General features: G+C 36.7%; 1 protein-coding gene across 2 annotated transcripts; it reads right to left on the reverse strand.

Annotated features, from left to right (window-relative positions):
• Positions 1-1,362: 1,362 nt before the first annotated feature.
• Positions 1,363-7,579, reverse strand: LOC141605590 (uncharacterized). Of its 2 annotated transcripts, none has more exons than XR_012526392.1 (8): positions 6,957-7,579; positions 4,789-5,092; positions 3,743-3,824; positions 3,052-3,109; positions 2,481-2,559; positions 2,288-2,368; positions 2,133-2,203; positions 1,363-1,642 (listed from the first exon to the last, which is right to left on the reverse strand). XR_012526392.1 is itself a non-coding variant. In XM_074424427.1 (8 exons), the coding sequence occupies exons 1-8, from the start codon at positions 7,429-7,431 to the stop codon at positions 1,519-1,521; spliced, it is 1,284 nt and encodes a 427-aa protein (XP_074280528.1). In that variant the 5' UTR covers positions 7,432-7,519; the 3' UTR covers positions 1,363-1,518. The 2 variants fall into 2 exon arrangements, 1 of the variants encoding a protein (XP_074280528.1); XM_074424427.1 differs by having other exon boundaries at positions 2,471-2,559; positions 6,957-7,519.
• Positions 7,580-23,418: the final 15,839 nt, after the last annotated feature.

A 23,418-nucleotide genomic window follows, 5' to 3' on the forward strand; every position in this document is an offset into this window, starting at 1 on the left:
TATCCGATGGATTCATCGAGAAATGTTACTATCCAGAGTGGCTCGCTAATGTTGTAATAGTAAAAAAAGCCTCCGTAGAATAGAGAATGTGTGTAGACTTCACCAACTTCAACAAAGCGTGCTCCAAGGATTGTTACCCACTGCCGAGAATCGACCAACTGGTCGATTATATGCTGAGTTTCCTAGATGCCTTCTCAGGGTACCATCAGGTACATCTATGGGAGCCCGACAAGGTCAAGTGTGCGTTCATCACAACCCACGCCACTTTCATGTACAAAATGATTCCCTTTGACTTAAAGAACGCAGGAGCCACATACTAGAGACTCGTCCACCAAATCTTCTCCAACCAGAAAGGGAGGAATGTAAAGGTGTGAACCCCAAGAAATGCCTTTTTAAGGTACGATCCGAAAAGTTTCTCGGATTCCTGGTAAGTGCAAGGGGAATAGACGCAACCCTGAAAAGGTACAAGCTGTTATAGACCTCCCCAAGCCGCAGACAATCAGACACATCCAGATTCCAAGCTTCAGTGGGATGGATTTTTTCCAAATTGAGTTAGGTTTTGGGCAACATCAGCCTTCATGGCCGAAGGTAATGCTCTCAAATGTGCCATTGCTGACGCGTTAAATCATGGTTTCAGGCACATTAAAACTACTACTACTGGTTGTTTGAACCTCATTTTCCAAGTTGCTGGAACTATGAAACTGGAACTACTATGTATTGATCATGACTATCTTCTCTTACTATCAAAAAAAAAAAAATCTCACTTGTACCCACTAGTATGGGCTAATCGCACTTGTAACCCTACTTTTCAGGAAAGCCCACTTATATCATTCAACCTCATAGTTATTCTCACTTATACCCCTTAAGTATAGTAAATGATCAATGTTGAGGATGAAGTGGAGAAGAAGGGTAAAAGATGAATGTTGAAGTCAAGTGGAGTCATAAAATGAATTTGGAGGAAAAACGATGTTTGTTGGAGAGAAAACAAATATTTCAATTTGACACTTTCTGCATTCACTTAACGTCTTAATTGTCATCAGTTTGGTGTCATCATTTCGGGTGTCATAATGACAAGCGAGAATTCACTTAACGTCTTAATTGTTGGTGCTTAGTATTATGGTCACGATTCCTATGTAACTAGGATGTTAGAGCGTAGGCGTTCCTTAAAAGTTGGGATTCCTTAAAAGTTGAGATGCAAGTGAGATTAGCCTATATTTGAGGGGATAAGTGAGAAGAACTAGTAAATTTGAGGGTATAAGTGGCTTTCTTGAAAACTAGGGGTATAAGCGAAATCAGCCAATACCACTGGGGTATAAGTGTGAATTTCCAAAAAAGAAAAATATGAAGCAGCACTGAATGTAATCAAAAATCAAAATGCACTTATCTTGGCCTTCAATTTTTCCCTTTTCTTTATCTCTATTAACCAGCATTATATACATTTGGTAAAAGACCTTCATCCTGTATTAATAAAACCCTAAAATACTGGAGTTGAACTAAAATACAATAATGTTCAGCTTGCTACAGCCAGTTTGGTGTCATCTTTTCGGGTGTTGACCCTAATGCAGAACTGTCGGAAACCTTTGCAAGTGACCGATATTGCAATTTGACACTTTCTGCATTGTCCAACGTTTTAACCACATACCTACAAGGAAAACACAGGTTAAAATACTTCTAAGGTCGGACAAGGTGCAGTGTTCTTCGTATTCAGAAGAATTGATCTCTACAATCTTGAAGAATGCAGAACTTTTTCTAACAACATGCTGAATATTTACAATTTGGGTTGATTCTTCTCTTTTTTCCCCTTAATGATGTCCTAAAGTTTCAGAAAATCCATATTTGGACTTCATTCACCTAAATGTAATATACACAACACTTTAGCAAATCACAAATGTCGTAGACGGTATACATAAATTGTTTGCTAGTTTATATGAAAGATAGTTTCATTTTATCAATGTGATTTCGGCAAGGGCAAATCAGCTTAAAAATCTTACACACACTGCGCCCCCACACACAGACACACACAACAGAACATGCAGACACGCGTGCGCGCACTTAAGTATTTTCAAGGTGAGGATGAAAGAGGTGGGGAATGCATTGAAGGATGGAAATTGGAATTTAAAAAATTTACTAACCATCCATTCAAACACTGGGTTGTAACAATTGCCTCGCGTCCTACAAACCGTGGTGGGGTCCTCTTATTTCCCTGAAATGCAATAAAACATCGAATGCTGATAACCTAAGCGAGAGATTATTTGGGAGAAACTCAAAAATGATTTCATTTGCATACCTTTATAATGACTCGGTCAGTGACAACAAAGGGAAATTGTACACCTCTTCCCCTAGGATCACCATGATTATTACTCTTGTCCTGCAGACAACACAGGCGATCAGTTGGCCAGTTAAATTTAACACAACTAATTAGTACGAGGACTTAACTCTATTTAACCATTCACTAGGAAACACAAGAGACCTGTTCAAACCTCTCTCTTCTCCTTTTAGAAGCTCTGTACCCCAGTAAATCCGCTTCACGCCGGAAAGCTTGAACAGCAGTTCGAAGAGCTGTGAAAAACCAACCAGAACAATTAACAAACAATAGAAACGAGCTGTAAGTGCACAAAAGTTGAAACTCCTTGAAAGTTCGCTCCTATGTCCTATGAAACACTAAATTATCCAAGTAACTACAGCCTATATTACCCAAGCTCATTTAGATGTATCTGATTCAGGTGCATGTCTAAGTGTCCAGCTTGACTGTTTTTATGAAAATCCGCATATTTTCGCTTAAAATGAGGTTTCTTTGAGTCATACCTATGTCCGTGTGCCAAGTATCTGACACGGGTATGCAAGGAGATAAGAAGAGTCGAAGTACCTATAGCCTACGTTAGTCTGACACTTCACTTTGGTTGCGAGTCGTGTGTCTGACATTCTACACAACAATTCAGCACTTCATTTTAGACCAAAAAAAAACTACTTTTCACAAAAACACTTGCATCCAAATCAGAGTAAACACTCTGGATTTATACTTCTATATAAATAATTACTCTCTTGACTTACAGAGGTTCGGACCCACAGAATCTTCATTAACAGGGCGCAAGCAGGTATAGCAAGCTTTCTGCAATCAGAAAAAGAAAAAGAAAAAAATCAGCTATGGTTTAAAACAAAACTGAACTTATCCATAAAAGGCACATAATTCTTATCATGAAAAAAAAAAAAGCCTTTAAATCCGTCACTAAGTAATGAGTTGGGATTAATACCACTTGCTACAAGCTGGTGGTATCACAAGGGACTATAGGTCAGATAATAGTTACCACAAGGATCTCACAAAGCGTTACATTGGCAATTGATTATCTAATCACCAAATGCTTCTCATACTTGCACAAGTGCTCTGGCTGGGTTAGTAACTTGGAAGTACATTTGCCACTCTATAAACCATAACTGAAACCCTTTCTAAGTACATGATCCATGCTCTAACAGAAGTAAGACAAATCTAAGACTTAGGAAGATGAATCTTAGATTTACGAAGACGACTCTTATTTTAGGTGCATAATCTAATAATCCATACCCTAGGAGAAAAAGTTCTTAGTTGTTACTTGTTGGTAGACAACACTGAAAGAAAGTTAAGCTGCTACAAAAGAGAAATGAAACATGTTCCACTGATTCGTACTGAACCCCCTAATATCAGATATTAGAAAAACAATGTTTATCATCAATTTTAGGAGTTAAGGACAGGGTTTTGACGATTCACCATTTTGATAACCTGCTGAATTCCACCGCCTCCAAACGAATGTCCACAAGGTAGTAGCATAGCATCATCCATCAGAGCTCCTCTGCAAACCGGGAAATTTTTAATGAACATATACTCCCTATTAGTCACAACACGGTACCATTTCAACAAGAAAAGCATGCAAATTTTCAATCACTTCGAAAAGCTGAATTCAGGCACTAAGAAGTTCATATACTCCCTCCCTCCACTATTCCCTCTTTTCAATCACTTCTTGGTTAATGTACGCAACACAGAGAGGTTGTTTCCAGATGATCCAAAATAAAAATTGCATCAAAGTTTCATAATATAAAGAAGTGCAACCAATTTAGTAAGATATTTAGCTTAATTCCAGCCTAACGCAGAACCAGGAAAAAAAAAAGTCTATAGAGAAGGAAAACAAAGCAAAAGAAATGAACAATTGAACTGACACATGGGTTATAAAAAGGGAAAAGATTGAAGTGCCTACACTATTAACCAGATTATTTCAGTTCCACAATCCTAACATAGCACATCCAACAGAAAATAAGCAAATTTAATGCAAGAGAGCTTACCACTGTATGAGAAAGTAACAAAACCTGCAATAGAACATATAAGCAATCTACAGTAACCGTATTATTGCCTATACATGTGATAAAAATCACATGGAAATGTAAAAGCTTAAGCTAAAAGAAAACTGATACTACTCGAAGCGTATTTCATAATTCATATACGACTAGCCGACTAGGCAACATAGATCAGAATTCATATCCATTTTCTTGCCCTGCTCTTGAACAAGACATTAGCTGTGTTTTAATTTGTACTCTGTGTGTCCCTAGCTTACATTTACTTTTGTATGTAAGCACATGTGTATAGGATAGAGATTCCCAAACCACCACACAAAACACGCCAATGGAAACGTAAACTATAGTCTGGGATTTTGGAGTCTTAAGACAGATGAAAAGCAACTAAGTAAAATATGTGCACAGGAGTATAAAAAAGAACTTAAGAATGAAACATTTTGGCTTGACTGATAGAAGAGATTAACTCACGTTATTGGGTCTGAAAATATTGCTCTTAGTGACTCCGCAGGATCACAAAAGCTAAAACCATCCTTTCTTCCACTAAAACCACATCCATTATCCCTATGTGCATCCTTTTGACCTTGGCTAGACCCTTCTGTTCCAGGTAATGAGGACGTATGGTACATATCACTAACATGTTCTGCAACTGTAACCATTTGATTGAAGGGCCCGAATCTTCCTTTCTGACCGTTTCCACTGGTACTGGCTCTATTCACATCATCCCCCGGTTGCACAAGTACCCCATCCATCATTATTTGCCTGACTGATGTGCCTACCAACAAATTAAAATATTACCCAAACATCCATCTTTGCTCTCACGTCTAAATATCAATTCTTCAGCACTATGTCAACACAAAGGAAAACAAAACTCTCAAATCTACGCATGAGTTTCTGAAAATAAAAAGTTCCGACTTAACTTTGGAAGGCTTAAATCTTGTACACAAGGGAATAAAAAAACTCTCTAAACAAAACCAAACCAATGATCACATGCTGCCAAATTCTACGACCCAACAATTTAATAAGACCCCCTATTTACCCAAGTATGCAGAGGTTCATCAGCTCTACTGATGCAGTCTTACCATGACCAATCTCTAAGGTCTCTAACTAATAGAGAAGTCACAACCACTAATCAATCAAAATTAAAACTTATGGAACACAAAATCTAAAATTAACCAGCACTAATTATAAAATATCAGTAACATTATAAAGTTGTAGTGCAACCAAACAAACAACATTCAAAACAACTACATTCAAAACTGTTCTCTATGTTTGTTCAAAATTACACCTCGCAGAAAACAGACTTAAGAAAAACAAGTTGAGTTAGATGACGTATCATGCACGATTCTAAACCAATAAAACAAAATAGCTATCGAAGACTTGAAGTTCAAATTTACCAGCCTTCTTCAATTGCAACCTACCCAAACAATCAAACATAATAAGCCAGTTTAGATACAACTACTACAGAGTATTTCCAAACAACCGACCAAACCCAGCTAATGAAACTGAAAATTGGAAAAAAAAAAAAAAAGTGAAGGGTTTTTCTATATAGTATCCTCGTGTTTTTTTTAAAACTTCTGTGTGGTACCTGTAAAAAAGTGGTTGAGTGTCACCCTGAATTTCTCAACTCTGACCATTAGTGTTTTCTCCATAACTTCGAGCCGTTAAGTGCTTGTGTGGCTCCCTCTTTAGCTTATATGGCAATAAGTGGAGGATGACAAGGACCTTTATAACTCCCAGAAACAACCAAACCCATACCAGAATACTTGACCACCCCAGCACAGACACCTCTAATTTGGCGACGAGCCAACGACCCTAGTCCACAGAAACTTCCGATATCCTCCTATGTAACTCAACCCCCCACCACAAAACTTTTGATCTACTCATTGAGCCCCGACCTTTGGGTATCTTTCCTCCATGGGCCTTTACCTCTAACGTCCATCCCCGGCATCCTCGTTTTCCTCCATCTCAATCTTTGATGTCTCATTTCCCTGCTCTCCCCTTGCGTCTTTGTGGCTGGCTGGCTAGTCGTTGGTAGTGGGGAAAGAGGTGTCTGGTAACCCAGAAGGGCTAATAACTAGTTCCTGTGGGTCATAAGGATCCTCGTAATCACTCACACATTGCCTTGTAACCAATTCACGGAGCAGAGTCACGAGTTAGCAACTAATGGTCATGGTTGAGAATCACTAAGAAAATTTAGGGCAATCAATTAGCAACATACGCGCATTACCACCTCTTGTTGATTAAAATACCAAATTATCCACTCGCAATCCAGCTTAACAAGACATATCAACAAACATCAGTTAACGAATGCACAAAATAATCAATTTCACTTGCAACTCAAAAGAGTCAGCATGCCCTAAAATGCATTCCAATAAACAAAATTGGGTAAAATTAAAAAACTCCCTCCGTCTCGCTCATTTGTTTGCCTTTGGTTTTGGCACAAAAAGACCAACGAAAGAGGATAAGACAAATTATTTGATAACAAGTGAATCAAATTGAGTGTGGAGAATCAAATTGTTCATCAAAAACATTCACATAATAGAAATGTAAACAAATGATGAGACACCCAAATGGAATAGGTAAACAAATGCACGGGGATGAACTACGGAGGGAGTAAAACAAATAGAAAAACATACCAAATGACGCATGATCCTTGGAAGTATCAACCCCAATTCTACTAACAACAACAGAATTATGACTATTTATTCCACCAATTCTAACCAAACCCTCAGTTGCATCACCACCCTCGTCATCCTCATCATCATCGTCGTCGTCGTCATCATCACATCCATCTAAATCGTCGCCATCATCGTCACTACTTTCTGAACGCGGGCCCCTATCGCCCCAACGCCGTCCATCACCGCTGCCGTTAATACCGCGTCGCTCCATCGCCGCCGAGAACACGTCATTGCTTCGTTGGTCGCCCGGCGAGAAGTACCTCTCACGGTTATCCATGGTGAACAACTGTTTTGGACCCGGTTCACTGCTTCCCCGGCGTACCGACGGGGAGCAGCTGAACCGGACAGGGTTATGGTCTTGGAAGAGAAGATGGGAACTCATGGTAGCGTCCGTACTTTGGGTTGGAACCAATGGGGTGTCGTTTGTCGACATTTTTGAAATTGGGTTGAGCTCAAATTTTGATGATGGGATTAATTTAGGGGGATCATCAGTATATGTTAATCACTCAATCAATTTTAAACACTTATTTTTTTTAAAAAAAACTTTAGACCCTAATTTTTGTTCGATTTTTATTGAAAACTAGATTAGGGCATTAGCAAATAGAGGTTTGTCAAGGGATTCGTAGAACAGTGTTGCTCTTTCACATATGTCTTTTACTCTTTTACATACTTTTTTTCATAAATTTTCCATCTTCTACCCTTTTCCTAAATCTAAACAAATTAGGTTTTCTATATACCATTTTCCCTAAAATTAAAACATAATTCTTCTAAAACTTGAACAATGGATTACAATTCTTCAAATTATTCAATTAATGAAGTAAATACTAATTTGTTTAGCAATTATTAAAAACTTGTTCATTGTTTATTAATTATTTTGTCTTAAAATTAGGGTTTATAATCACACTAAAAGTTCTTCAATTATATTGATGGCGGAAGGCATGGTGGTTTGTTTGATGGACTGTGGTGTTCGGGGCAGGGGCATGGTGGACGACGGTGGTCGGAGCAGGGATATGGTACAGGACGGTGGTAGTCGGAGCAGAGAAGGACAGTGATAGTGAGGGGGAAGGGGAGTGCAGGGGAAGGGGGTTACTGTGTTCATCAACACGTTTTTTTTTTCTTTTTTCTTTTTTTTTTCAAAATCATTATTGATTATTTTTAATTTTAGTTTTACTTTGGGTTTCCGGCGAGGTGTTGGTTAATGGAGGTGTGTGGTGGACTGGTGGTTAATGGAGATAGATGGTGGTAATTTAATGGTGAAGGGGGTTTATGAAAAGGAGAAAAAATTTTGAATGGGTAAAAGGAGAAAGAAATGCGAAGGGTAACATTGTAAACTACGTATGTGAAAGAGTAAAAGGCGTATGTGAAAGAGCAATACCCTTTGTAGAATGATGTGTCAATTATTTTAGAGGTTTGTCTACAAACCCTCTATTGTTGGACATGGGTGTTGAGGTTCATGGATGAGAGGGGTTACAATATACTCCCTCCGTCCCGGTCAATTGTTATCCTTTGGTTTTGGCACAAAAACCAAGGAAAGAAAAAGAGTCAATTACTAAATGTCAAGTGAAACAAAATGAGTGTGAATGATCAAATTATTCATCAAGCTCATTCTTAAAATAGAAAGGACAACAACTCACTGAGACACCCCAATATGGAAAAGGACAACAAATGACCGGGACAGAGAGAGTAGTATACAGGTTTGTGGAGAGAGAATGTGAGAGAAAAAATAGTATAGTGGGCCATTTATGAACCTTGATGAGGTTTATCTATTGTTGGTATGAGGTTTGTAAGTAAATGTAGGGCTGTCAATGATATGAGCCGGCTCGTCGAGCCCTCGGATTCGGCTCGGTCAAAGCCCGGCTCGTGCTCGGTCAAACCGACTCGAGCTCGAGCTCGAGCTCGAGCCGAGCTCGGTTAAATACGAGCCGAGCCCGAGCTCAACAAGGCTTGGCTCGAAAGCTCGTTTGGGCTCCTTTATAATTTTTTTGTATAATCTTTATATTGTAATATTATTATTATTTCAAATTAAATTTTATTTAGACATTTATATAAGTATGTTATAATATAACAATTTTAGTATTTTATAATTTTATTTGTTTTTTAAAAATATATATATTTAGTTAGATTTAAAAGGTGAGAAAGTGAAAATATATAATGACAAAACGAGCTCCATTCGAACTCGAGCCGAGCTCGAGCTTTTCCCAATCCGAGTTCGAGCTTTAATTTTTTAGGCTCGATGAGCTTCGAGCCGAGCCCGAGCTCGAGCCCACCCGAGCTCGAGCTCGGCTCGGCTCGTTTACACCCCTAAGTAAATGAGTTATATATTATCTTATGTGGCATGAAAACAAACCTATTGAAGGTTCATCTATTGCTAATGCCCTTAGACCCGTGCATTTCATTAAATGCACGTCTTAAAGTGATATTTTTATATCTATTCTATTAAATTATATATATATATATATATATATATATATATATATATATATATATAGAGAGAGAGAGAGAGAGAGAGAGAGAGAGAGAGAGAGAGAGAGAGAGAGAGAGAGAGAGAGAGAGAGAGAGAGAGAGAGAGAGAGAGAGAAGGGTTCTAGTAAGGCCCTCATATCATATGAGTCCCTAAGTCCTTATAAGGGCCTTTGGATGGAAGGGATGGAGGGATGAGATTACATCTCATTGAAGGGTCACAAATCTCCCTCCCTAATCCTTGTATAACTCCTTCTAATCTTGTATAACTCTTTCCACATTCTAATTTCCCTACTCACTTCCTCATTATTCATTCTCTCACACTTCTCTCATCCCCTCATTCTCTCAAAACATTATTTTTAGATCTAGTTTTTATATTTTTAGATATGTTTTAATTTTTTTCATATTTTTTTCATATCTATTAAAGTTATACAATTTACGAATAAAGTTATACCCTTTAAACATTAAAGTTATACAATTTACGACTAAAGTTATACCCTTGAACTAGACGAAAAAAAGAGTTGGTGTTCCAAATCCGATTGCTTGTGATTTAAAATCTTGTCTTATTTTATATTTTTTGTTTTTAATTTTTTATATCTAGATGATTTTTTTTTGTTATTTCAGATTTGTTGATTTTTTGAAGGATATATTTGTTAATTTATTTTATTTATTTATATAATTTGTTGATTTAATCTAATGTTATACAATTTACGACTAAAGTTATACTATTTAGGACTGAAGTTATACTATTTACGACTAACTTACACCCTTGAAAAAATAAAGTTATACCCTTGTCATATTAAAGTTATACCCTTGTCATATTAAAGTTAATACTATTTTCGACTAAAGTTATACGATTTTGGACTAGAGTTATACGATTTGGACTAAAGTTATACGATTGGGACTAAAGTCATACAAAAAATTGGACAAAAGTGACATAAAATTATATAAATTTCAACTAATTTATCGAAAATGACTAAAAGTTATATTGAAATAGACTAAAGTTATACAAAAATGGACTAAAGTTATACAAAAATGGACTAAAGTTATACAAATATGGATTAAAGTTATACAAAAATGGACTAAATTTATACAAACAGTACTTATATAAATTCAAATTTGCCCTAAAGTTATACAAAAAATTGGACTCAAGTTACATAAAATTATATAAATACCAACTAATTTATCGAAACCCACTAAAAGTTATACAAAAATAGACTAAAGTTATACCAATATGGACTAAAGTTATACAAATAAGGACTAAAGTTATACAAAAATGGTGTATCTTTAGTGCATAATAGTATAATTTTAGTCGTATAACTTTAGTTTAAAATTGTGTAACTTTAGTGCATAATAGTATAACTTTAGTCCTTTCCTGTGTAACTTTAGTCCAAAATTGTGTAACTTTACTCAATAATAGTATAACTTTAGTCTTTTTTTGTATAACTTTAGTCCAAAAATGTGTAACTTTAGTCCTTATTTGTATAACTTTAGTCCATATTCGTATAACTTTAGTCAGTTTTTGTATAACTTTAGTCCTTATTTGTATAACTTCAGTCCATATTTGTATAACTTTAGTCCTTATTTGTATAACTTTAGTCCATATTTGTATAACTTTAGTCCTTATTTGTATAACTTTAGTCCATATTTGTATAACTTTAGTACTTATTTGTATAACTTCAGTCCATATTTGTATAACTTTAGGCAATTTTAGTATAACTTTTGTCCATTTTTGTATAACTTTAGTCCATAACAGTATAACTTTAGGCAATTTTTGTATAACTTTAGACCATTTTGGTATAACTTTAGTCCATAACAGTATAACTTTTGCCCATAACTGTGTAACTTTAGTCATTTTATATCATTTTTATATAAAAATGTGAAATATAAGATTAAAATCAACACAATATAAGAATTTTTATATAGCTAAGATTAAAACAACAAATTTTATGAAAAACATTTTAGTAGATCTTAGATGATAAAAAAGTATCTCACAAAAAAAATGAGATTTAAAACCCGAAATCTTAAAAAAAACGTATAACAAGAAGATATTTGAGAAAATAAATAAAAAACGAGAACTAACAAAATAAAAGACAATTAAAAGAAAATAAAAAACAACAAAAAAATGAATGGAAAAAACAACTCAAAACATAAAAATTAACAACAAAACGAAAAAAAAAAAACGAAGAAAAATACCGAGGTGGCGGCGGTGGTGGTGGGTGGTGAGTTGGTTTCGGGTGGGGTGGTGGTGGGTGGTGGTGAATGAAGATGAGAGGAGTGGGTGATTTATTTGGGTTTTGGTTTTTTGGAATTTTGGGTTTTTTTTAGAGAAGAGAGAAAAGTGAGATGTAGAGAGAGGAGAAGGAGTTGTGATAATGAGATGAATGATTTGTGAGGTTGGTTTATTGAATTGATGAGTTAATTAGATAAAAGGTGGAGGGATTAATTTGTAGCCACATATTGACATCAAATCCTAGCCTTCCATTGTCTTGTTCCAATGGCCCTTAGAAGGACTTATGGACTCAAATATATATTGTGGCCTTAGTTGATCCTCTCTCTCTCTCTCTCTCTCTCTCTCTCTCTCTCTCTCTATATATATATATATATATATATATATATATATATAAATGGTATCTCATTAGTTGTTCATTTTTTTCGTCAATGCATTTTGCTCCGAGAACTAAAAAGTTGAAGTGAAAATTAATAGGTAGTGTTTGGAAAGGAGTAATTGATTTCATTTTCATGATTTCAATTATAGAAATCAAAATATTTGAATTCAATTCTATGTCCAATTCCAAAAGTTCATTTGGGAAACTCATGGAATTGGAATTGGAATTGGAATTGGAATTGGGCGGGATCGATATTGGTCGAGGTAATCGGGAATTTTTATTTTATTTGAAAAAAATTCATGGAAAATATTTGCGATCAGAAAAAAATATAGAAAATAAAAGTATTGCGATTAAATTTGCATATAAAAAAGACGTAAATAGTGATGGAATTGAAATGACTATTATATGGTAGGAATTTGAGAGGCTCAAATTTTAACTAGGTTGGAATTGCTAAGGAATTGAGTCCAATTCCAAATTCTAGAGGTTCTCAAACACTTGAAATGTACCAACTACCGAATTCAATTCCAATTCTAAGTTGTCAAACATGCATGAGAATTGAGTAGCGTGTTGAAATGTATTATACCGCAAAGATAATGATTCCAATTTATAAATTTTCTCAGTTTTTTGCCTCGAAATTAATTAAAATGGTTTATAATTTTGTATTATACCTAGTATGAGTCAAGTTATTCTCAAATAATAGCATCAGTCAAATATTTAGTAATTCATAATTTGATACAATTTTTTTAATATTTAAATTAAAAGATTATAGATTAGAGTTAGTAAAAAAAAATATAATTTGATGAAAAGATTAATTTTAATGAAAAGATAACAATTTAATGAAATAAATTATTATAATTATTACCTTCCTTACTTAATGTATACATAATTGTTGTTATTAGCTACCTTATTTGAAAATATGCTTTTTGGAGGGAAAATTTGTGAGGATGCCTATTCATTTAGTAGATAGGGGATTAGAATATGCAATTACTTTTCCTATTTTTTAAAAGACATTTAATTCTTTTTATTTTGTTTTTCTTAACATGTGTCTAGTGGTACATGTTAGAAAAACCGATTTCCTTACTGATAATGTATCTATAATATTGATTATTCTAAAATTGTTAATGTAATTTATTAAAAAAAATATTATGATATGTATTGATACATTTGGCTTTGACAATTAGCAAAAACTCATTGTAAAAGTAGATGAAACTAACAACGAAAAATGTTATTAAGTCAATAACGCGGAGATAATATCAAAACCCCGATTTTAGAAGCACAGAAAATTAAGGAAAAAAAAAATTCACTGGTTTCGAATCCATGACCTCCAAAATGAAATAAAAGATGCTCTACCACTAGTCCACTACACCACTTTTCAAACACTAATCAAATGCTAAACTAAATTGGTCATTTTTTTTCCAGTGGGGGTTCAATAGAACCCATGACCCCCCATTAAAAAATGCTCATGTATATACTCCGGATAAAGAGCTCAAACTACTCTATTATCCTCGTCATACGTGCGAGGATAAAAAAAAGTATGGGGATAACCATCGTACACAAAAATTGCCAATTAAGTAGGTCTATTTTTGTGTAGAGAAAGGGTTTGAGTCTTGAGTCAAGTGATCCTAAAAAGTCAAATTTAGGGTGGTCTATTCATTAAGTTATCTTCATTATCTCGAAGAAGAATATCACAACTGTCGGTAGGGGATATTCTTTGTCAAAAAAAAGTTATATCTAAACATCTCGACAATATTGGACAAGAAGATCCAACCGAGGCCATAAAATCGGCAACATATTAGCCTTACGAAAGCAATGTTCAACAACTACTATTTCCTTAAAAAAATGAAAATCTAACCTCACATTTTTAATAGCCAAAATTTTCTATGAAAATTTCTTTCTTCAAATTGAGTTGATTACACAAAATCATCTCATTCAATTATCAATTTTGAATTTCTGACAATTTAATATTTTTTTTTTTGCAGCAGTAAATAAAGGTGTGATCTTAAAGACCCAGTTCAGCTCTAGCTAAATAAAGTGAAACGAAGTAAAATAATACTCAATATCCTGTAACAGTCCCTTAGTCAAATAGTGAGCCGTCTCCACCTCCGCAACTTGAAGAAGAAGTTGAAGACAGTCAGAGGAAATATCCAAATGAAGAATGTTACGACCCATATCACATGTGATAAGATCCCTAATACCCATGGCTTCGACTTGGATGGCAGATTCAGCGACAAAACTACAAGCAAAAGTGGTGTAGCAAACCCCCTCTCGCGAATACACCACCCACCCCAAAGAAACTTGACAAGAATCCACCCAACTAGCATCAACTTTAGCGCGGAAGGATTTACAAACCTTTTTCCCTCACCATGAAGAAAGGAAATTGATTTCTAATATCACTTCTAATGGTGTCCAAAGGGTTAAACGAAATTTGTCCAGGGTGAGAAGCCTTAAACATAGCGAACTCCGCAGCCTCTAAAGCCGCTTTTGCCACACTAGCTTGAAGATTATAGAAATATTCCACCGAGAACGTCTTACTTGAAAAAATCACCTTACTCTGAGTACGCCAAATACTCCATACAATAGAGAGGAAGAGTGATAGAAATAGAAGAATTCTCCTTTGAATCAAAATATAAGATCCAGTTAATAACCCAATCCCTTAGACAGATAGACTTAATGAAATCTGTGGATATGCCAAGAGGGGAGCAAGCCCACATGCTTTAACTTATAACGTAATTAAATTATCATTTTGATCACTTAGTAGTTGTGACAACCCGAAGTAATGTAATAAGAATAAACACATAAACAGTACATTTTAAAAAAAAACCGCATGCGCTCACTACAATATTAATACTGAGTATTAAAACAAGTTTAACAACTTAGTTACAATAAAAGATTAATGAAACATAAATAAATACAATTGATCACAATCATTCAAAACAAATACTAAACAAGTCCAAAAGGACGAGTAAAAGCAACAATGCGTACAGTCAATCGTTGCCACAACAACATTCGCTAGCTCATTCGTCTTAAAACTCCAAGTAGCACCGAAATATAACATGTCATTCATGAAACATGAACGTCGCGGTCAGTGGGGAGTAACTCATGTGTCCTCCGAAGTCTAAGCTATATTACACAATGATAATGCGAAAACAGATAAAACATATAAATAGGTACACATATATATACACTCCCAAAACATACTGGGACGCTAATTTTATGTGTAATAGACAAGAATACCCTTATAAAATTAAACAAGCAAGTGAGATGATATAAGGATGTTTTTGTCTATTGTATATAAAATCAGTGTCCTAATATGTTTTGGAAGTGTATATCACCATATAAATAACTCACATATTAATATATGAGAAAAAAAACATTATATCAAGAGGCGGGAAAATATAATCAAAGCCACCTTATTATAATAGGGTGATGGCAAGACAAAAGCACCGGTAAAATAGACCGAGACAGCATTACAACATGCGCTCACTTTGACGTGGGCGTGTCGTTGTACACCCAATCAAAACACATTTATAATACTCAACAAACAACTAGTTAGTGGTAAGTCGAGGTCGATCCATGGAATGGTGTGCTTTGGGTTCTAAGTCTATCTATCTCAATTTATGCTAGTGTCACAATTTGTTTGGGTTTGTAGTTGTGTCCTAGACTAATGCAAGCAATAAAGTAAAGCAAACAATGAACTAAGAAATGTAAACAAATGACTAAAAGCACTAGGATGTCATGGGGTCATAGGGGATTCATGGTGTTGATCATACAAACATGTTTACAAAGTTGCAAGCAATTAATGTTGTAAAGGAACCGACTTGGTTTATGTCTTACGGTTAATAGGAAGAGTTGGGTCCCGGAGCCGAATCGATTAGATTGTACAACACCTACAAATCGACTTAATTTCCTCCTATTCAACTTCTATGCATGATCTAACAAGACTCGAGTTGGTTTATATCTTACAAGTCTTGTTGAGTAAATAAGAGATGGGGTAAAAATGCAAGGATTCATAGGCTTAGCATTTCATCAAACATAACATGTGCATATGTTGAAATCACAATAAGCAAGCAAATTTAATTATGTGAACACATTAGATTAAGCATGAATCAATTCCCATGTTGGTTTCCCTGGCCTAATTACCCATTAATCCTAGCTAAGAGACTACTCACTTATTATCATGGAGAACATGTCATTAATTGTGTCAATCGTTACAACAAGTGAAAACATGATAAGAGAATGAGGAAATAAACAATAAAGAGTAAAGGGTAAAAGATTTATACCAAACTTGAGATGATTCCAAATAATAAAGCAAAGAATAAAAGAAGAAACTTGATTGATTGATGAAGGGTTGTCAATCCTCCAATAATAACCCAATAATCTTCAATTACCCAAAAGTAACAAACTTGAACAATAATTAAGGAAAGATTAATGTCTATTTTGTGGAAAGATTCAAGAGTAATATATTCTAATCCACTCCTGATCTAATCTAAGAAGAATTTCTAATGTGGAAGTCCCCTTTGATTATCATCAAAATGAGGTATTTATAGTAGTGCTTCATTAGGTTAACTAAGGCTAAACTAGTAATTAACATTTGTGAGTTCTAGGTAGGGAATCGCTAGTCTTTCGGAGAGATGGACATCTTTGCTGAAGACGCCACGATCTGCTCGTCCAGGAGGGGAATCCGCTCGGATTGTTGCAGGGGTGGACGAGCGGCTTTGGAGCTTGGACGCTCGGATTCAGGGCTTCTTGGACGAGTGTCTTGTCTCCTTGGACGCTCGGATTCTGCTTCAGAATCTTCCTCTTCGTTTACTTCTCATTTTCGTGAGATTAGTCTTTAGTTCTTGCCTTTCCTTCAATACTCGCTCAACCAAGATCGTCAATGTCCCTCCAAATAAGCTCAAGAGACGGGAATTTCCGCCTAATTGTCTCATTTCCTACAAATCAAACACAAAGCGATAGGAAAGCAAAATATAAAGCATTTGACGGATAAAACGGCTATGAGACGCTATAATAATGTGCTAAATAGGCTCAATTAGGGGACTAAATGTGCGCAAATAATGTTCACATCAAATATCCCAAACCGAACCTTTACTCGTCCCGAGTAAAGAGGTGACAAAAACTAGACCTTTATTTAAACTAACATACTAATATAGCCGATGTGAGAAAATTAGCGGGTCTCACTCCGCCCCTTCAACTCACAACAAGACAACCATGAGGTAGGATGCCTTCTTGCAAGGCAAGGTGGGTCTTGCCAAAATGGCGACACATCCAAACATTAAAGCACACAAAATCAAGTAATGGATGCATCTACAAAAGAATAGCCACTTTCCTCATCTAAGTGGCGAAAATTATCTATAAGAGAAGCAATTCAAGGGTACACACTCCTTCATAGATGCAATTTCTTCAAACTACTAAGCCTAGAAGGATACCAATAAATCACCTCCAAGTTGTGTCAAGCTAGGGTACCTTTGTCCTCAATTGTTAAATGCTTTTGTCAAGAGTAGACTCCCTATGGTGTTAGAAACACTGGAGGATCGCGGAATTCCCCTTCTTGCCTAGACAAGAAGAAGGGTCGTCCCCTCTCTACCATGCACAAAAATGTATACGATGGATAAAGGGATCGATAGTATTTGAGTTTCATGTGGGAGTTTGCTTTTGTTGTTTGTTTTTCCCCCCAATTTCTTGTGGCATTTGACATTTGAGAACATTTTTCTTTTTTTGCCATTTCTTTTGATGTTTGGCTTTTCAATACTTGACAACTTTTCAACTTTTTGCATTTTCTTTTGAACATTTTCAAAGTCACCCCAATTAGTAACGAGGGTGCTTTATATTTGAAGCATAGGAGTTTTCATTTTTGTTACTCCTCTTTTCTTTTTGATGCAATTTGCAAACTTTTTCAATTTTTTTTCTTTTCTTGAACTCAAATTTTTGAACAATTTCTTTTTGTGCCCATTCCCTTTTTGATGACATAATGTGGTAGAACATGGATGATGGTTACATGGTTTCAAGGGTCACCTTGGAATAAACGGTAGCCAAGGAGTTATCACACCACAAGGTACTCTTGACTAGGCCTTAATCCATGGGTCAAAGGATACTAACATGACACATCCTAGGGTGTTTTACAAGTATTCTAACAAGCAAAGTCTTAAGAAGAAAAAGCATCTACTAGGGCCTATATATATTTGTCAAGCTTCCCAAGTAGACGGTTTCACAAAATTTTTATAACATGCAAACTACATGCCATGACGCAACTATCATATATACATCCTAATGCATATGATTCTACCAACTAATATGCCAAATAATCTAAATGCAAGTCCTAAATTCACATTGTTTATACCGCATCATTCAAAATAAAGCCACATAGTCATTAACATAAAAAGGAAAAAGGAGATTGGAAAGATCATACCATGCGGTCTTCAATATCCTCATGTCTCGGATGTGCCGTAGTCAATTAATGTGAACAAGGATGAACAAACACAATATATACAAAACAATATATACAAGACTATACTATAAAGGAAATGAAATGTTTTTGATTTTTTTAATTTTTCAATTTTTTTATGGTTTTTGTTTTTATGAAATAAAAAGACATTTTTGTATTTTTTTGAAATTTTTCAATTTTTATGCATTTTTGGAATATAAATTCCCATCCCCCACTTTATTTTGGACATTGTCCTCAATGTACATGTAGGAGTAGGAATAAAAAAGAAATACATGTTTTTTGGATTTTTGATTTTATGGAAATTGAAGTACAAATGCACTGATATGATATGAATGAATGCATGCTCTAACTAAATGCAATTCTATATGACATATATAACAAATGAATGTAATCTAAACTACCCTATATGATGCATGTTTTCTAGTAAGCTATGGTCACCTATGATCAAACCTCCCCAAACCGATTTAAACACTATTTCTAGTGTAGAAAAGAATAGGATTGATCATTAGTGACTATGTATGAATTCTAGTCTATATGCAACTATCTACATGAATCATGTGAGATATATTACAATGTAACTATACTATATGAACTGACTAATGTAAAGGCAATATGAAATATAATACAAATGCAAGTGAAAGCTAAACTAAATGCAATGTATATACAAAGGAGAGAGAGAGAGAGAAAAGTATCATACGAATGGAGGTGATGAGGTAGGCATCTTTCACTCGTCATCATCATCTTGGGGATAGCCATACCGGTGAGAACTTCCTCCTTGGTCATACCCTCCTCCTTGGATAGAATGCCCTCTGCCTTGACCACCAAGATTCCAGGCTTAGTCCCCTTGATTAGGGAACAAAAGGTGTGGTTGGGCCCAAGAGGGCCGAGGACCATTAGGTTCAATATACCCTTGTTGTGCCATTTGATAGTACTGGGGATAAAGGGCCAAGTAGTTTTCGACCCTCCCTTCATGTACCCCGAGGTCAACTCTATTCATAAGGTTCATCAGGTCATTAATACCCGGGGTATTGGGGATTTGCGGCTCAAATTGCGTATAAGGAGTAGGGTACGATGGGATGGGCACATAAGAAGGTGGGGGAATAGGCCTTGCCGGTATCCCACGAGGTATTTGTGGTTGGCGGGGTGCGTCTTCCCTTTGATGGGGATTGCCGATGATTTGGATGTCGAGAAGGTAGCTCGGCCTAGGCGAATACGGGCTAAACCGTGGGTCGGTACCCGGAATATTCCACCCCGAAAGAATAATGGAGGAGCACCCTTTTGTGAACCATTCTACACTCCCGCCTTCAGTGTAGGCACACCACCGGTGGTGGTTGAAGACGGCGTCCTCATCAATCAAAGTACTCCCCTCAAGAGGAGCATAAGTCCCACGGGAGTTGAACTCGGGGCAAAGGAAGTTAGCCAAGATAGTAATTAGACCTCCCATCACGAAGGTCTTGAGTTGGGTGCTCCCTTGAGAAAAGTCATAGAACCTTGTAAGCATCTCAAGGGGGGTATTTAAGTTGTATCGCCTCGTCCCCCGAACATTTAGATAGGACTCAAGGACTGTTAAATCAATGAGAGTACACCTATCTTGTTCATATCTCCCATTGATGGTGCCGGCTACGAAACGTTCGGTGATCCGATCACCAGGTGTTGGATAGCGAAGGTATAGCACTGTTTTTGGTGGATGAAATCCCTCCCGGAAATAGCCTTCCAAAGTAGGTCCACATCGAAATCGGCGGGTTTGTCGGTATAGTCGGTTGGTACAACAAGACCGAAAATGTGAGCAAATTGATCAAGTGTGAGGCTATGGTCTAGGTTGCACAACCGGAACTCCATGCTCACGTTGGTTCGAGTGTTCGTGACAATACGGAGGCTACTAAAAAATTACAGGGTGAGACTAAGGTACGTCTCCTCATGGGCATGGAATAATTTCCCAATCCTTAAGCCATCAAAGAACATTTCAGTGTGGTACCTTATCCCAAGGATTTCTAACACTCTAGTATCGATAAACTGAGTGGGTTCATAGTGCTTACCTAGCAACTCGACGAACTTTTTACGGTGCGCATCGGAGGTGAAGAGTACCTCCGAGAAGAACTCAAGTTGCTCTATCCCTCCTCTCATGATGGGGCGGAAGTTCCTTGGCGGCATCCTTTCTTGTGGGGATGAAGAGGATGAGCCCTTGCGTTTCCTAGCGGCGGATTCAACAAGTTTCTTAGCCTTTCCCGTGAGATTCATCATCTTGAATTGGGAAGATTGGGGTTTTGTTGGCTTTTACTGTGAGGGGAGTGTTTTGGGGATGAAGATGAGTGATTTAGGGTTAGATAAGGTGAGGAAATGAGGGAGAAAGGGGGTGTTTTTATAGAACAAGGGAGAAGACGAGCGGACACGGGTGGGGCCTGGGCGGATAATTCGAGAAAAACGCCAGAATCCGAGCGGCTTCCTTGCAGGACGAGCGTCTTGCCTCTAGTAGTCCGAGCGTCTTACAGAAAATCTGCTCGGATTTCGTTACAGGAACTTTGCATTTTCTGAAGTAGGCGGAAGACGAGCGTCTTCTGTCTTAGACGAGCGTCTGACTTTGGACGAGCGGCTTCTCAAAAATCCTCTCGGATTCTGATACAGTTCCAAAACTTTTCTTCAGGTGCCTTTCAGGACGAGCGTCGAGAATGTAATCCGAGCGTCTTCCCTATGGATGAGCGTCTTTGGCCAAATCCGCTCGGATTTTGATACAGCGCTGAACAGTACCCTGATGAAGGCTTTGGACGAGCGTCCAACCCTCGGGACGAGCGTCTTTTCGCTGTTTCTCTTCCTTTTCTTTCTTTTCTTTGCAAAATCATACCCTTACACCAATTTGTTGTTCCTCCTTATCTTTTTCTGAAAGTTTGCTCAATAAAAATGTAAGAAAACTCTCTCTCACTACTCTCATGCAAGAAATTAAATAAAAATGTAAAAATGTACAATATTATACAAGGTAAAATTCCAAGAAATATCTTACAAATGGTGGTTTGAGATAGGACTCCACCAAACTAGTTCAAATTGTAGAAATTCTTGTCCATAGAGCTCAAGGCTCTTAGTAGAAGATCGAAAGCTTGTGAACAAGCTCCAAATAAGCACAGGTATGGGTTGCTCCATTTAAACGTGAAATTAGGCCAAGGAAGCTTGCCATAAGTTCTTTCTTTCACCTTGTCCTTGGCATTAGAGCTTTCCCAATGCTTCCGATAAATAAGCCCATGATTCTTGTCAACACTAGGTATGAAGTATGGTTCATATTCGTCCGGAGACTTTAACTCACCACCTTCTTTTTCAATTTTGGTGACGGTAATAGCATTTTGATTTTTCAATCCTTCCAAGGTGGAAGGAGAATTGTCATGGCTTTGATGATCGAGTTCCTCAGAAGTTGTCATTGTGGGTGCCAAATTTCCACAAGTAGCTTCATGTGCAAGTTCCTCTTTGAGCTTTTCCACCAAGTAGCTTTTTTATGATGCTTTTACCTTTTGAAGAAGGTCCACCATATCCTCTTCAACAATCATAGGTTCCATGATGGGTGTAAAGTAATCTCCATGGGAAATAGGGAAGGGACATTCTTCTTCTTCATGATAAGATATCTCAAATGTCTCAAGAATAGGCTTCTAAAGGAAAGTAACCTCACAAATCTCCGCTCCCTTATCTCATGAGTTCTTGTAAAGCATGAGTTGGTCATCATAGCTATCTTCATATGAATCATAAATGGGGGCTTCATTCAACTCTTTCTCCAACATCTCAATATTCACTTCAAATGACTCACCCTCATACTCACAAAGGTTAAGAGTATTTCGCTTACTAAACCTCATATCTTCTTCATCGAACACCACACTTTCATATTCACAAGAGCTCAAGGAGGTCGGCCCTTCCCACTTCTCATTTTCCATGTCAAAGGTTACTACTTCAAATTCACATTCATGATCAATGTCCAAAGAACGGTGGGGAGTGATTTCTTGGGATTCTTTCATTTGGGCAATTTGAATCTCCAATTCCTCACCTTGGGCAACAATGCCTTGAAGAACATTATCCCTCTTTTGGCTCTCCTCTAGCATTTGTTTGAAGAAGTTTTGTTGATCTCCCATCATTTGGAGAATCACATTTCGAATGGGTTCATATTCTTGTTGTGGGTAGGTGTGAAAGTGGTTGTATTGTGGCAATTGAAATTTATTATAGAGTGGGTGGTTGTTGTGGATATTGGATGTGGTGATTTTGGTCGGGAAAATTGGGGTAGTGGTTAGGATTTTCATTGTACAAATAGTAAGGTAGGTTTGTGTTGACTTGCTTCTCAAACTCCCCATACCCATAGTCATACTCAAAAGATCCACCACATACTCCATGTATCAAGTCTTGAGCCATCATAGCTAAGACAAGGAAACAACTACAAGCATGGAAACTACACAAAAACGGTAAGAACAACCCTTGAGGAACAAGTTCCTCAAGATGAAAGCAAAATCAAAATAGACAAACAAGTAAGAACTTAATCACATAGCACCGCCTCCGGCAACGGCACCATTTTTGACGTGGGCATGTCGTTGTACACCCAATCAAAACACATTTATAATACTCAACAAACAACTAGTTAGTGGTAAGTCGAGGTCGATCCATGGGACGGTGTGCTTTGGGTTCTAAGTCTATCTATCTCAATTTATGCTAGTGTCACAATTTGTTTGGGTTCGTAGTTGTGTCCTAGACTAATGCAAGCAATAAAGTAAAGCAAACAATGAACTAAGAAATGTAAACAAATGACTAAAAGCACTAGGATGTCATGGGGTCATAGGGGATTCATGGTGTTGATCATACAAACATGTTTACAAAGTTGCAAGCAATTAATGTTGTAAAGGAACCGACTTGGTTTATGTCTTACGGTTCATAGGAAGAGTTGGGT

Source organism: Silene latifolia, chromosome 10 (assembly GCF_048544455.1).
Source record: "Silene latifolia isolate original U9 population chromosome 10, ASM4854445v1, whole genome shotgun sequence".
Classification (NCBI taxonomy): Eukaryota; Viridiplantae; Streptophyta; class Magnoliopsida; order Caryophyllales; family Caryophyllaceae; genus Silene; species Silene latifolia.